The 12,128-nt window shown below is 58.0% G+C and overlaps 1 protein-coding gene across 2 annotated transcripts; it reads left to right on the top strand.

Moving 5' to 3' along the window:
• The first annotated feature begins 2,438 nt into the window (after nucleotides 1-2,438).
• On the top strand, nucleotides 2,439-11,234 carry ATXN7L2 (ataxin 7 like 2). 2 transcript variants are annotated; one of them, XM_032415971.1, is made up of 11 exons: nucleotides 2,439-2,565; nucleotides 4,477-4,542; nucleotides 4,902-5,006; nucleotides 5,411-5,621; nucleotides 5,927-6,213; nucleotides 6,833-6,915; nucleotides 7,259-7,509; nucleotides 8,315-8,513; nucleotides 8,640-8,761; nucleotides 9,249-10,044; nucleotides 11,020-11,234. In XM_032415971.1, exons 1-11 carry the CDS (start codon nucleotides 2,439-2,441, stop codon nucleotides 11,032-11,034), a joined length of 2,262 nt encoding a protein of 753 aa, XP_032271862.1. In that variant the 3' UTR covers nucleotides 11,035-11,234. The 2 variants fall into 2 exon arrangements, with proteins under 2 accessions (XP_032271862.1, XP_032271855.1); XM_032415964.1 differs by lacking the exon at nucleotides 11,020-11,234 and having other exon boundaries at nucleotides 9,249-10,589.
• Nucleotides 11,235-12,128: the final 894 nt, after the last annotated feature.

Raw genomic sequence — 12,128 nt, 5'->3', positions numbered from 1 at the left:
GAGGTGACCATTTTTCTTTAAGCTGGCCCCTGTGAGGGGCTGTGAGCAGCTTCTACTGGAACTTTGTTTGGATTCTGTGTATGTATTTATAATTTATTTGAAATGTGATGGATAAAGTGTTCTCATTTGGGGGCTGAAGTTAGCAACTGGCCCTTGAGCTAGGGGAAGGGGGGTGGGGTGGGGTGGGTATGCACTCCTGCCAAGGACTCCTAGCCCAGAACTCTCCCTAGAGCAGAGAAGGCTCTTTCTCCTCCTCAAGAGGCTGGCTTGTTCTCATCGAGAAGGGCCTTGATTTTGGCTATGGCCTTGCTTTCCATGACCACCCTAAGAGGAAAGGCTACTTCACCTCATTACCTCCAGAGGGCTGGGCTAGGCCAAGTGCCGAGGGCAGAGCTGTCCTCATAGGACTCATGTCCCCTCCAATCAGGGCTGGCACCACTGCTTTGCCTAGTGGGGACTAGGGTAGGAGACTGTGTCTGGTTTCTCCAGATTGCAGGAGGCCAACAGGCAGGATGCTTGCCCTCTGCCCTACTAAACTCTGACACTGCCAGGGTGCCCACCAAGGACCTTTTCGGAATTTTGAGTTCTCTCCACTATCATGATCATAGGTCTCTTCCTTCTGGGATTGAAGATCGGGACGGGGGGTGGGGGGAGAATGTTGCATGTTGTTTTCCGATGCTTGTTATTACACATTTGAATAAACAGTGCTTCAAAGCATTTGCCATGAAGGAGCTAAGACTAGAGCCCTTCCAGGGACTTTTTTTTCTCTTCTTCCCATTGCTTTAAGTTCTTGCATTTCCGCCAAAACATCATTCCACTCCTCTCCACTCTGCACCCCGAGCAATAGAGTCTGCGTTTCCTCTTTTAGTGGCACCAATTAGTCCAAAGTAACTGAGACTGGTTAGCAAATTTGAGGAAACTCAAAAGGCAAGAGATAGTGGCTTTCACAGTGCTGTTTCCATTTGCTCTCCTAAGCTTCCTGTCAGGAGGTGAGGGCCGTATGCCTTGCCCTTTTAACTATAAAGGTTCTTTCTGAACAAACTTGCACATCTCTCCCCCTTCTGACAAGCGACCCTTACATTCCCTAGAAAAAACACACTTGCACACGATGTTACATTCAATTTCAACAAGTTCCTGGACCACCTCCCCCCTCCCCCCCCATCATCTGTGGTTCTCAGGTTAAGAATCTCTGCCCTCAGAGATTATCTTCACAGTACTTAAACCTTCCCTGGGTGAAAATGAGAAGAAAGTCTGAGGTCTTGAAGTCACAGACCTTGACTTATTTGCCTCCAGTTTGGTTTCCTTTAGCTGAAGGAATGAATATGGGGTGAGCTGTGAGAGTTGAAAAGGGGAAAAGAGAACTAGTCTCTCTTTTCTGATGTGATGGGGGGCAGGCTTTTGTCTCTTGATTGTGGGAGGGTGGGAAGAAATGTTATCAGCTGAGAAGAAGAAAGAGGATGATTAAGGTATTTTCCAGGCCTTAGCAAGGAAAATGACAGATCTGATGAGAAATCTCCCTATGCTGAGGCTCTGGTAGCAGGCTTTCCAGCAGAGAAAATATTCATTAGAAAAAGAAACCAAAGTGATGGATGGAGTCAGGGTCCAGCCAGGGTTTGGGAAGAGGCGGTACAGGGTATCGATCGCAGTTCTCAGGAGGAGAGAAGGATCAGCAGAGATGCTGCAAACACCAGCAGCCTCGGGGCCACCCCCGTTCCGGGGCTGGCTCTGGCTCAGAGATAGCCTTCTGTCATCCTGACAGGTGATCTTGATCAGCTCATCTAGGTCCTCCCAAACCCAGACAACGCCACTCCAGCCCTCTACCCTGCTTCAGGGCACCGTGGGTTTCCCACAGAAGAGACACAACACGAGAGCCGAGGACCCTCCCCCACTCCAACCCTTGTGTCCTTCAGCACATCCTACAGACTCCCTCCCCTTGTCCTTCGGATTCACAGCGCCCACCTCCCTGCACCTACCCTATTCGATCTACAGGGGAGCGAAGTCGCTTCCTGACCGCCAGCCCGGGAAGGGGCGCCAGCCAGCTGGCGAAGGCACGGCTTAGAGGGGCGTCTTGGGCAGAGAGAGGCTTGGGGCTGGGGTGTGTATGCAGTGAGCTTGGGAGAGCGTGCTGGTAGCACAAAGAATGTGTGCACAGGGGTTAGGAGAGGAGGTCCTGGGGCTTTGGTCTCTTTGCCCTCCGCAATCGTGCATTTTGGAGGGGCTCTTGCTGCAAGCTCCGTAGGCACCGGCAAGTCCCTCCAAGACTACACTTCCCAGAAGGCTATGTGAGAGGGAGAGTGAGGGGCAGACAACCTGTGCTGCGCTTGCGCAAAGAGTGAGCTGGAAAGGTGGGAGGGAGAGGGGAGGCGTGCCCGCGGCGGGGCTAGGGGGAGGGGGCCGCGCGGCGGTGGCGCCGGGGCGGGCGCGCGTCCGCGGCGGTGATGGCGGTGCGTGAACGCGCGGCGGCAGCAATGGCCGCTCTGGAGCGGCGGGTGCCGAGTCTCGATGACTTCGCGGGACAGAGCTGGAGCTCGTGGGTGGAACGGGCCGACCTGCCCGCGGCCGACGGTGAGTGAAGCTCCCCTAGAGTCCGGGGACCCCATCACTGTCTCCCCTCCCCCTCTCCGGGCCCCCGCCAGCAGAGGGGAGCCGCCGACGGGAGCCGCCGTCCGGCTCCCCGGCCCCCCAAACAAAGGACCCGCCGGGTCCTAGTGCCCGCCTGCTCCGTCACCTTCGCGCCTCCGGGTCCTAGCGCCGGCCCACCGCCCGTAGCCCACCCTGCCCACCTCTGCCTCTGCCGGTGCCCAGTACCTGCCCCAACATCTGCTTGCTTTTACCTTTCTCTTGCCTGCTGTCCTCTAGCTTCCGCCCCTCCTGCACCTGCCTAGGGCTTTCCCCGTCCGCAACAGTCCTCTCCACGTGTTTCCCACGCACCCCACTTCTGTGCCCCCTTCCCAACCCCCCTTGTTCCTTCGCCTTCTGCCCCACACCTCCTGCTCCTTTTCGGCGTTTGCCTGCGGGTTGCAGTGCCACTGGACCCCCGCCCCCTCCGCATTAGTTCGTCGGTCCATCCATCTATCCATCCTCCCTTCCTTCCTCCTTTCGTCCATCCATCCCTCTGTGCCTCCAACCCTCAGTCCTTTCCTGGGCCTCTTGCCCTGCCTCTTGGCTCTCTCCCCTGACCCCCACCTTCTCTAGGCCCCTGAGTGCCTTTGGTAAGCGGGCTGACAGCCCCTTCTGCTGATCTTTGTCTCCTGGGCCCCAGGGGGCACCTGGCCTCGTGGCCTTTGGGGTGACAGCAGGCATCACAGCCCTGAAGAAGTTTGCAAGTGAAGAGGTGGAGGAGGAGACCGCATGGAGCGGTCTCTGATGACACTGGTTCTCCTCAGACATCCCACTCCCAGCTCAGTTCTGCCCATCAGTGCATTTTAACGGACTTAAGAGTGGGAGCTGCCCCTTGTCTCTTGCATGCCTAACCCACTACCCCTCATATCTAGAGATTATGTAAGACTGTCAGCGATCTTCTCATCCTAGAGAGGGGCAAATCTGTTAGTAGGTGTTAGAAGCACATCTGAGTGGAAGCCCAGGCCACCCCAGGACTGCCCCATGCTGGGTGGGCAAGGATGGGGCCATTGTCAGGGTCTGGGTGCTTTGAGAACCGGAAATGGAATCAGACGGGTTTGGTGACTCAGAATTGATTTTTTTTCCAAGGGACAGGGAGGGGGCATAGAGGAGGGAGGGGAGAGGAGTAAGGTAGGGGGATGGGGGAAAGAGCTGCTTTGCACAGCTAAGATGTTTTTGTCATCAACCCAGAAACTGAGGTATAAGGGCAACCCTTGCCCAAAGCCCTCCTAAAGAGGGGAGGCGTTTGCATAGCTGACCAAAGGGACTTTGAAGATGCCAAAGGACCCCCGAGAGAGCAGTTTCTCTGCTCTGTGACCATCCTGTCAATGCAGGACCTGAGAAGCTGGGTGTAACTTTGTCAGTACCACGGTAACCCAGGTGGAAGAAAATCGCATTCATGGGGATGGGGACCTGGGAGATATCTGTTTGGTGTGGCACAGAGTAGCAGGAAGGACCCGTCTGAGAAATCTCAAGAAGGGACTTGGAGATTTATAGTAAAACATGTTAAGGATTGTTTCCCATTTAAATGGGGAAGCGGGCCCAGAAAAGAGATCATATTTATTCACAATCACCCAGCTACTCAGCAGTGGAACCCTGAATTGTGCTTTGGAGTGGAGGGTCCCTAAGAAAGGTGGCAGGATCCTTCCTAAGGGGGTCAGCTGATTCCAGAGGTAGCAGCTGAAGGAAGAATGGGCACTTGAGAATGACCCACTGAAAGGCTCTCCAAGGGGTCCTGAGCATCGGGAGCTTGTTAGAGAGTGCAGGCTTCCTACTCCTCGGCTGCCAGCACTGGTTGGGTGGGAGACGGGGTTCCTGGGGTGGGGGTGGTCCTTCTAAGCTGTGTTTCTCCTCCAGGGGCTGAGGTGGAGGAGAGTAACAAAAACACGAAGAAGTTGGATGCCATGACCCTCATTAAAGAAGGTGGGAGTTGACATGCGTTAGGGCTGGGGCCTAGGGCAGACAGGACCACCTTCCTCTCTTTCAACATATCCCAGGAGGTGGCTGCTTGAAGCAGCAGGTCTGGGGATCCTTGCTTTGCTAGGTCTGAGTCAGCCCATTCCCCTGCCTCCTGTGACCCGTTGTGGGAGATCCTAATCGTAGGTGATTGGGCTCACTCACCTGACAGCCCACGTTCTTAGGTTGAGCTCTAGAAGCTGAGAGCAGGCAGCATAAAGCCTGTCATGTCAGCTGGGGGTGGGGGGGCGGGCGGGGTGCTGCCTGATCTTACAGGGAAGCCCTGGGATCCCCAGCCCCAGTGATAAGGGCTTCTGTCATTGCAGACATGTCCATCTTCGGGCACTGCCCTGCCCATGACGACTTCTATTTGGTTGTGTGTAACCACTGCAGCCAAGTGGTGAAGCCTCAAGCTTTCCAGAAGCACTGCGGTGAGGGGAGCCCTAGGGAGGAGATAGAGGGGACAGGGGAAGGTGGAACGTGGAACTCTGAGGACAGGGTCAGTTGGGAGGTCATGTGGGTCCTGGGGGGGAGGGCTTGGGGATCAGAAGGTCCTGGGGGTGGCTTCAGAGGACTGTGGCGGGTCAGAATGATTGTTTGAGCAAAATTCTAGCATCTAGTGAAATTAGGGGAAGAGCAAAGAGGTTCAGGAAGCCGAGTCCTAATTTTGAGTCTGGAAGGCTCAGATTCAAGTGGGAAAATGGCAAATTTAGAATCTCAGGCTTGGGAAATTGCAGATTTTGGTATCATGAGTTTGTGAGCAGGGTCAGGAGATGGGGGAAGGAGGCAGTTGATACCACTCACCTCGATTACTCTCTCCACCTCCTGGTGACAGAAAGAAGACATGGGCCCCTCAGCAAGCTTTACGCCCGGGCCCCACCCCCACCTCCAGCCCCTGCCAGCTCTCAGAAATGCCATGTAGTGAATGGGCAGGGCGCAGCTTGCAGGGCCCCAGGTTCCACCAAAACCTCCTCCAGGGAGAAGGGCCAGGGGTCCCGGAGCCGTGGCCACCCGCCTCCTGAGAAGACACAGAAGGACAACCTCTGGTAAGGAGAGGCTGGAGACTCCCTGAGACCAGCCTTGACCCTGACCCTAGCCCGGGGAGGCATTAACACAAATGGAGACAGCTGTGGGGCAGTGGGCCCTGCTCACAGCAGGAGGCAGCCACTCTCTCTCCCTGCAGCTCCCTTCCGTGTGATCCAGGGAATATGGGGTGCCCTTTCGCCACGTCCTGCACCCCTGGTGGAGCCCACCCAAGTTCCAGGGCTGGGGAGGAGGTGGCTCTGGGCTAGAGTCCAGGGCCCAGGCCTAGCCCCCCACCCCCCAGCCCACACCCTCTCTCCATGTGTAGCCTTTTCGTACCTGTGGTGAATTTGGAGAAGATGTCCAGTCTCCCGAAGCCCGACGGACATGGAATCAGGCTGGCCCCGCCCTCTGCTCTCCTCAGCCAGCCTGCTGGCCTCACCAAGGACTCCCCGGGAAAAAACCCCACGGCACCCCCTTCTAAAGAACCTCCAGGGAGAGAGAACATCGAGATGACCCCCAGTGAGGGCCCCAGTCACCGGGCTGAAGGCAGTCCCCCTGAAAAGGAGCCTGGTGGGGCCAGGCTGCCCCCCAAAACCCACCGGAAGATGGCCCGTGAGTAGTCATGTGGTCTTGGGGGTCAGGAAGGTAGAGTGGGGGACCCCTTTGGACAGCTTGGTCCTTGGGCCCAAAGGAGAGGGGTCAGGAAGGAGTGGGCCTGGCCATCCCTGGTTGCCAGGATACTGGGGCCCCTGGTCACTACTTGACGTGGACATACACTTGAACTCCTTGCTTTCTAGGAAGCTTCTCTCCAGCCCAGGTTTCCTGGTCAAGGCTAAGGGAGCTTATGCCCAAGCAGGGGAAGGTATTCTTCCTCACCCCGGGCTGTTGACCTTTATCTCTCCTCTCATCTAGATCCAGGGCACCAGACCCCCCACTGCTGGTTTCCCTGGCATCCCAGCCTGTGGCTAGCTTTGTGCCGTGATCTGTGTTGCCCTATTTTAGACTTGGAATCGCCAAAAGGAGTGCCTGGGCTGGGAATGGGGGCGGGGATGGTTCTTGTGCCTCTGCAGCAGAGAGTTTCTCTCTGATGCCCAGAGGAGTTTCTCTGGAAGGCTGCAGCCCCGGACTTGAAGGCCAGAGGTTCTTCTGCCGTAGGCCCAGCTCTTCCCAGGCCTTCCCTTGGGCCTCCTGGAAATGGCCTTGGGGTTCACTCGAACGGTTTTCCCCACAGGGAAGGAGTGCGACCTCAACAGGCAGTGTGGGGTAATAAACCCAGAGACCAAAAAGATCTGCACTCGCCTGCTGACCTGCAAGGTAATCTCAGTCCCACGCACAGTGAGGGAGGACAGCACAGACACGGGGCCTGGGCGAGGAGAGAAACTGCAGTGTTATCCAAGATTCAGCTTGGGGTGGGGTGAAGCCCAGGTGAGGCAAGAGGAGAGGAGGCTGCCCACAGGGGGCCCAGGCTGGGAGCAGCAGGCGGACTGCCCCACTCCAAAGGAAGGTTCTGAGCCTGTGGGGGGAGTGGAACAAAGACAAATACACGTACAAACACACTCATGCCCCCCTCTCTGCTTGCCCAGGCTAGCGCACACCGCTGCCCCTCACTCCTGCTCAGCTCACCGCCCCCTCCACCCCTCACCCTGCTCTCTTCTAGATCCACTCGGTGCACCAGCGCCGGGAGGTCCAGGGCCGAGCCAAGGACTTTGACGTGCTAGTGGCAGAGCTGAAGGCCAATTCCCGCAAAGGGGAGTCTCCCAAAGAGAAGAGCCCAGGGCGCAGGGAGCCCACCCTTGAGCGCCCCTCCCAGGAGCCCCCCTCCTCAGTCCAGGTTGTGGCAGCGGCCGCCCCCAGCAGCACCTTCTCTGCTCGCACCAGGCAGACCTACCCGTACTGTGCACTGCCCAGGTACGTCCGGGGTCCAGTCCCCGACCTGGGGACACTTGGTCCCGAGCCATCAGGGACCCCGGGAGACAGGCCCAGGGAGTCTCAGTCCGCCCCGAGTTGGGGGGATAGCTGGGGCCCCTGGCAGTGGTGCGGAGTAGGTGACTCCCTGCTCCTTCCCCGGCACAACACCGCTGAACCTCAGCCTCTCGGTAGGGTGCCGCTTCCACGGCCGGGATAAAAACCTCCGCCCGGCTGCTTCCCACGGGCCAAAACTTGTACCTGGGGAACCGCAAGGGTCAGGGTCCTGGGTGAGGCCGTCCTACCGTGTACTCACTCACTGGCCCCTTCGTGTGCAGAGGCCGCGCTGGAGCCCGGGGAGAGCCCACCTTGCCGAAGGAGACGCACTCGCATCTCTGCCCGTAACACAAGGGCAGACCCGAAACAGGCTCAGCTCACAGACAGGCTCACAGGAATATGTGATGCAAGAAGGGGGTTGAGAGAATTGACTGGGCTGACCAGAGCTGGGTGCAGTTAAACTCAGAAGATTTTCTGGAGGAGGCGAATCTGGAGCAGATTTCCCCCTGAGGAGGCAGGGTCTGGGAAGTGAAGGGGCTGGGGAGAGGATCCCTTGGGAGCTGTGGCCCCTGACCTTTCTGGCTCTTACTCTGTGAGCTCTGTTGTTCCTCCCTTGCTGTCCTCCTTCCTCTTTGTCTCCTTGCCCAGCAGGGGGTCTGCCCTGGCTTTCTGGAGCTTGGCGGGTTCAGGGACACCCCCACCCTGACCCACTCCGGTCTCCTTGCCCTCACATCCCCTTTGGCCCTTCCAGGTCCCGGGCCTCCTCTGAGAGTGAGTTGGATGATGAAGGCCCCTGTGGTGGTGATGGGGACCCAGGCCTGTTCCCCTTTCCCCTGCCCCGGGGTGGGGCCCAGGCCTCCAGCGAGGAGAGTGAGGAGGAGGGGACATCTGAGGACTTCCACCTCCCCCCTGACTGCCATTATGCAACCCGGCCCCCGCGGCCACAGGCGGTAAGGACCTGGGGCAGGGACCTGGGGTGGGGGGTGGCCCAGCCCTCCCGGCCCACAGATCCTTTGCGCAGGAGCCCTCCCTGCGTCCCAGGCCCCACTAACCGTGGCCCTTCCTTCTGCCTCTAGTTCTGCACCTTTGGGAGCCGGCTGGTGAGTCCGGGATGCTACGTGTTTAGCCGCCGGCTGGACCGGTTCTGCTCAGCACTGAGCTCCATGCTGGAACGGCACCTCAGCTCCCACATGTGGAAGTGAGTCTTTTGGGCCCGGAACTGCCCTCTCTAGACCCCGGGCCCCAGACATCCGTGGGCTTCAGAGCTCTCATTCTTCTCACCTACCCATAGATGCCGTTCAGCTGTTTGGCAAGACCCCAGATAGAATGAAGAGGACGTGGGGGAACTTGACAGCCTGAGGCTGGGCTGAGGCAGGGCAAGAGTGGGTGGTGTGGGAGTGAAGCCCGGCTCTTATCCGTCACTTCCAGTACCTTTTGGGTAACTAGGGATAGGAGATGCCGAAACTGAAATTTGAAATGAGGTTCTGAATGGGTCTAGATACTCGTTCATTCCTGCCTACCCGTGTGCTCTCTTCCTAAGCGTCAGTTCCAGTGTCTCCCAGCAGATGGCAGCAAGGCCGGGGCTCTGTGGGCCATTTCTAGGTGGGGCAGAGAGCCGGGTGGAGGTTGGTGGGGAGGTCCTCCTGTTTGCCTGGCGTCACAGCGGAGCTCTCTTTTTACTGCAGGAAGATCCCACCGGCGGCTGAGCCTCCATCCCACCTTGTCAGCTCCCCGCTCTCTGCTCCCCTGAGCCCATCCTCTATGGGCAGCTGCCCCCGCCTTCCAGGCCCACCCCCCCGACCCGCCTGCCCAGCCTCCACGCCCCCCGCCAAGGACAGCCTTGTCCCCAGCTACCCTGCAGGTTCCCCCAGCGTGGCAGCGGCCTGCAGCCAGGCGGAGTGCATGGGCGGGAGCCAGGCCATCACCTCACCCCTGCCTGCCAACACGCCATCCCCATCCTTCAGCCGACTCCCGCCTTCGAAGGCCAGCAAGTCGTCCAAAGGCAAGGACGGGGTCGAGGTGGAGGCCCCTTCTCGAAAGCGAAAGTTATCCCCGGGCCCCACCACTTTCAAACGGACCTGCATCCTGGAGCCCTCTGGAAAAGGCAAACCCTCTGGCTGCCGGGGCCTCTCGGCCAAGACTAAAACAGCCCTGGGCCTGGGGCTTAATGGGACGGTGGGGCCAAGAGTGAAGCGGGCAGGGCCTCTGGACTGTCGGGGCTCCCCTCATCAGCCCCCCACAGCCGTCAAGGCTTCTCAGCTGGACAACCGGGGAGCGGCTGGACACCCAGCCAAGGCCCTGTCCACCAACTGCCTCTCTGAGGAGGAGGTAGCCAAGAAGCGGAAAAACCTGGCTACTTACTGCCGGCCGGTGAAGGCCAAGCACTGCCAGGCCAGTGGCCCTGCCGATGCGGCCTGCTCCGTGCGCCGCAAGAAGCCGGGGCCTGCCATGGCCTTTGAGGAGAAGTGTTCTACACTGAAGGTACCAGCCCAGCTCCCTGAAGAGCACGGGCAGGGAGAGATCAGGATGGACGAGGGTAGAACGCACAGTGGGCACCTGGCACGGAGAAGGTGCTAAGTAAACGTTTGTGCAGGGAAGGGATTCTGAAGGGGGAAGTTGAGAGAGTTCTTGGGCTGTCTTTTCTAGGGAGAGGTGGGTCAGCTCTTTGAAAGGTGACCCAGCTTTTGCCTGATGGGCCTTCCGCTAGCTCTCCCTTGAGCTGAGGAGATGCTACCTCTCCCCTGCCCCCGCATCTGCTTCTGTTTCAATGAAAGGGCCACTTTCTGACCCCCCACACCAGGAACTGGAGCTACCTCTGTCCCCTGAAGGAAAGGAAGTTGGACTTCATGAACTCTGATGGGGAAAGGTTTGGGCAGCGGGGTTGAGTTTGGGTCCCTGAGCCGTGGCCTGATATGCCGGGCGGCGGGGTGCGTGGGCTGGTCTTGTTCGTGGGTTCTGCCTCTGGGCATCAGGACCTGGAAGGGCAGGGACACCATGCGAGGTCCATGTATGCATAGGTGGCCACTTCCAGGATTTCAGGTGCCAGGCAAGTCCTCCAGGGTTTCTGGGAAAGCCAGCACCAGGTTTCTGTGCCTCTTCTGACGGGAGTAGCACACTCTGGGCTGTCCAGAGGATCTCGGCCAGGAGGGACTTACCGGGGGTGAGAAGGGGGCTGCTTGTCCACTGTAGGCACGGGCCAGATGCATACCCACTCCTCTGGCACCCGTACGAGAGTAGTGAGTCGGACAGTGCCCTCACGTGTGTATGCGTGTGCGCACGGACGTTCTCAGGCTGTCCCGCTCGGCTGGCATTCATCTTTCCCTGCGTCCAGCGTTTGTCACCAGCCCGGCCAGGAGGAAAACAAGCGTTAGCTCTAATGGTGCACACAGTTCACTGGGTAGGAGGACTGGTAGGCCCCTAGCCTGACCGTGTCTCTTGCCTCTTGTCTTCCTGCAGTCTAAAGCCCATTAACAAGAAAGTGCCTGCCCACTGCGATGGAGCCGTCAGCACCTCCTCCCCTCCAGATCCGGGCCCCAGGCTGCGGCCGCTTTTTATAACTTTATATTATTTTTTTTAAGAAAAAAAACTCTTTAAAATACCTCAAGACTGTCTCCCTGTTCTGTTGCTGCTAAGAAAATGTAAAAACAGAAACATAGAATAGGAAGGAAAAAGATGTAATAAAATGAATGTCCTTGCTGTCCCCATCCGCACCCCAGGAGGCAGAGATGATAGGCAGCCAGACTCCAGCTCCCAGCCCTTGCTCATGTATTTTTGTCCTTTTAAATGGTGTGGGAATGGCTGGGGTTTGTGTCATGGGGGAGTCTTCTCTCCAGAGAGGATGATGAGGCAGACGGCTCTGAGTGAGCAAGGCTCGCCAGAATCTTTATCCCAGAGATGACTCCGGTCCCATTGGGAAGGGAAACTTGACAGGGGCAAGGGAGCCACTCCTCTGGCTCTCCTCTCAGGTCTTTGCCCTGAGGGTCTGTGGGAGTTCGCTGTTGGCCCTTTTCCAGTCTTCCAGCAGCGCTGGGCCTCCATCCTGTCTCTGAACTCAGTCTCTTCAGCTGTTCCTGCCCTTGCTGCCTTGCCCTAGCAGCCTTATTTTCTCAACCACAGGGGGAGCTCGATAGGAGTTGGTAACTGCTCTCAGGATGTCCGTGATTTCTGTGGGACAGACTGTTTTGGTCCCTGTCCCTGGCCTGTGGGTTTGCTCCAGGTAGGCCTCCTTAAGCTGAACCACACCTTTTTGGAGGCAGGAAGAGGAAAGGTAGGATCACTTACAAAACTGGTGTGGGAGGCAGCAGGAATGTGGGAGGTCCTGGTCCCTCAGGGTCACCTGGCTCCCCAGGGCCGAGCAGATGGTGTGAAGGTGGGAAGGGCTGGCAGTGCCCTGGTTCTTCCATTTATCCCACTGGAGGCTAGTGTGCCAATAGGGGTGACATTTGCCTCTCCCTCCTTGGGTCCTCAAACCTGAACTCACCAGGCACGGGCACTAGTTTTTGGCCTGGTCCTTACCTTCCAGTGTCCTTGCTTTTAGGCAGGGAGGACTCTGAACTCCCTTAACA

The sequence above is a fragment of the Phoca vitulina genome, unplaced genomic scaffold (assembly GCF_004348235.1).
Source record: "Phoca vitulina isolate PV1807 unplaced genomic scaffold, GSC_HSeal_1.0 scaffold2, whole genome shotgun sequence".
NCBI lineage: Eukaryota > Metazoa > Chordata > Mammalia > Carnivora > Phocidae > Phoca > Phoca vitulina.
The sequence above is the reverse complement of the archived record's forward strand: the minus strand, read 5'-3'. Positions and strand labels throughout refer to the sequence as shown.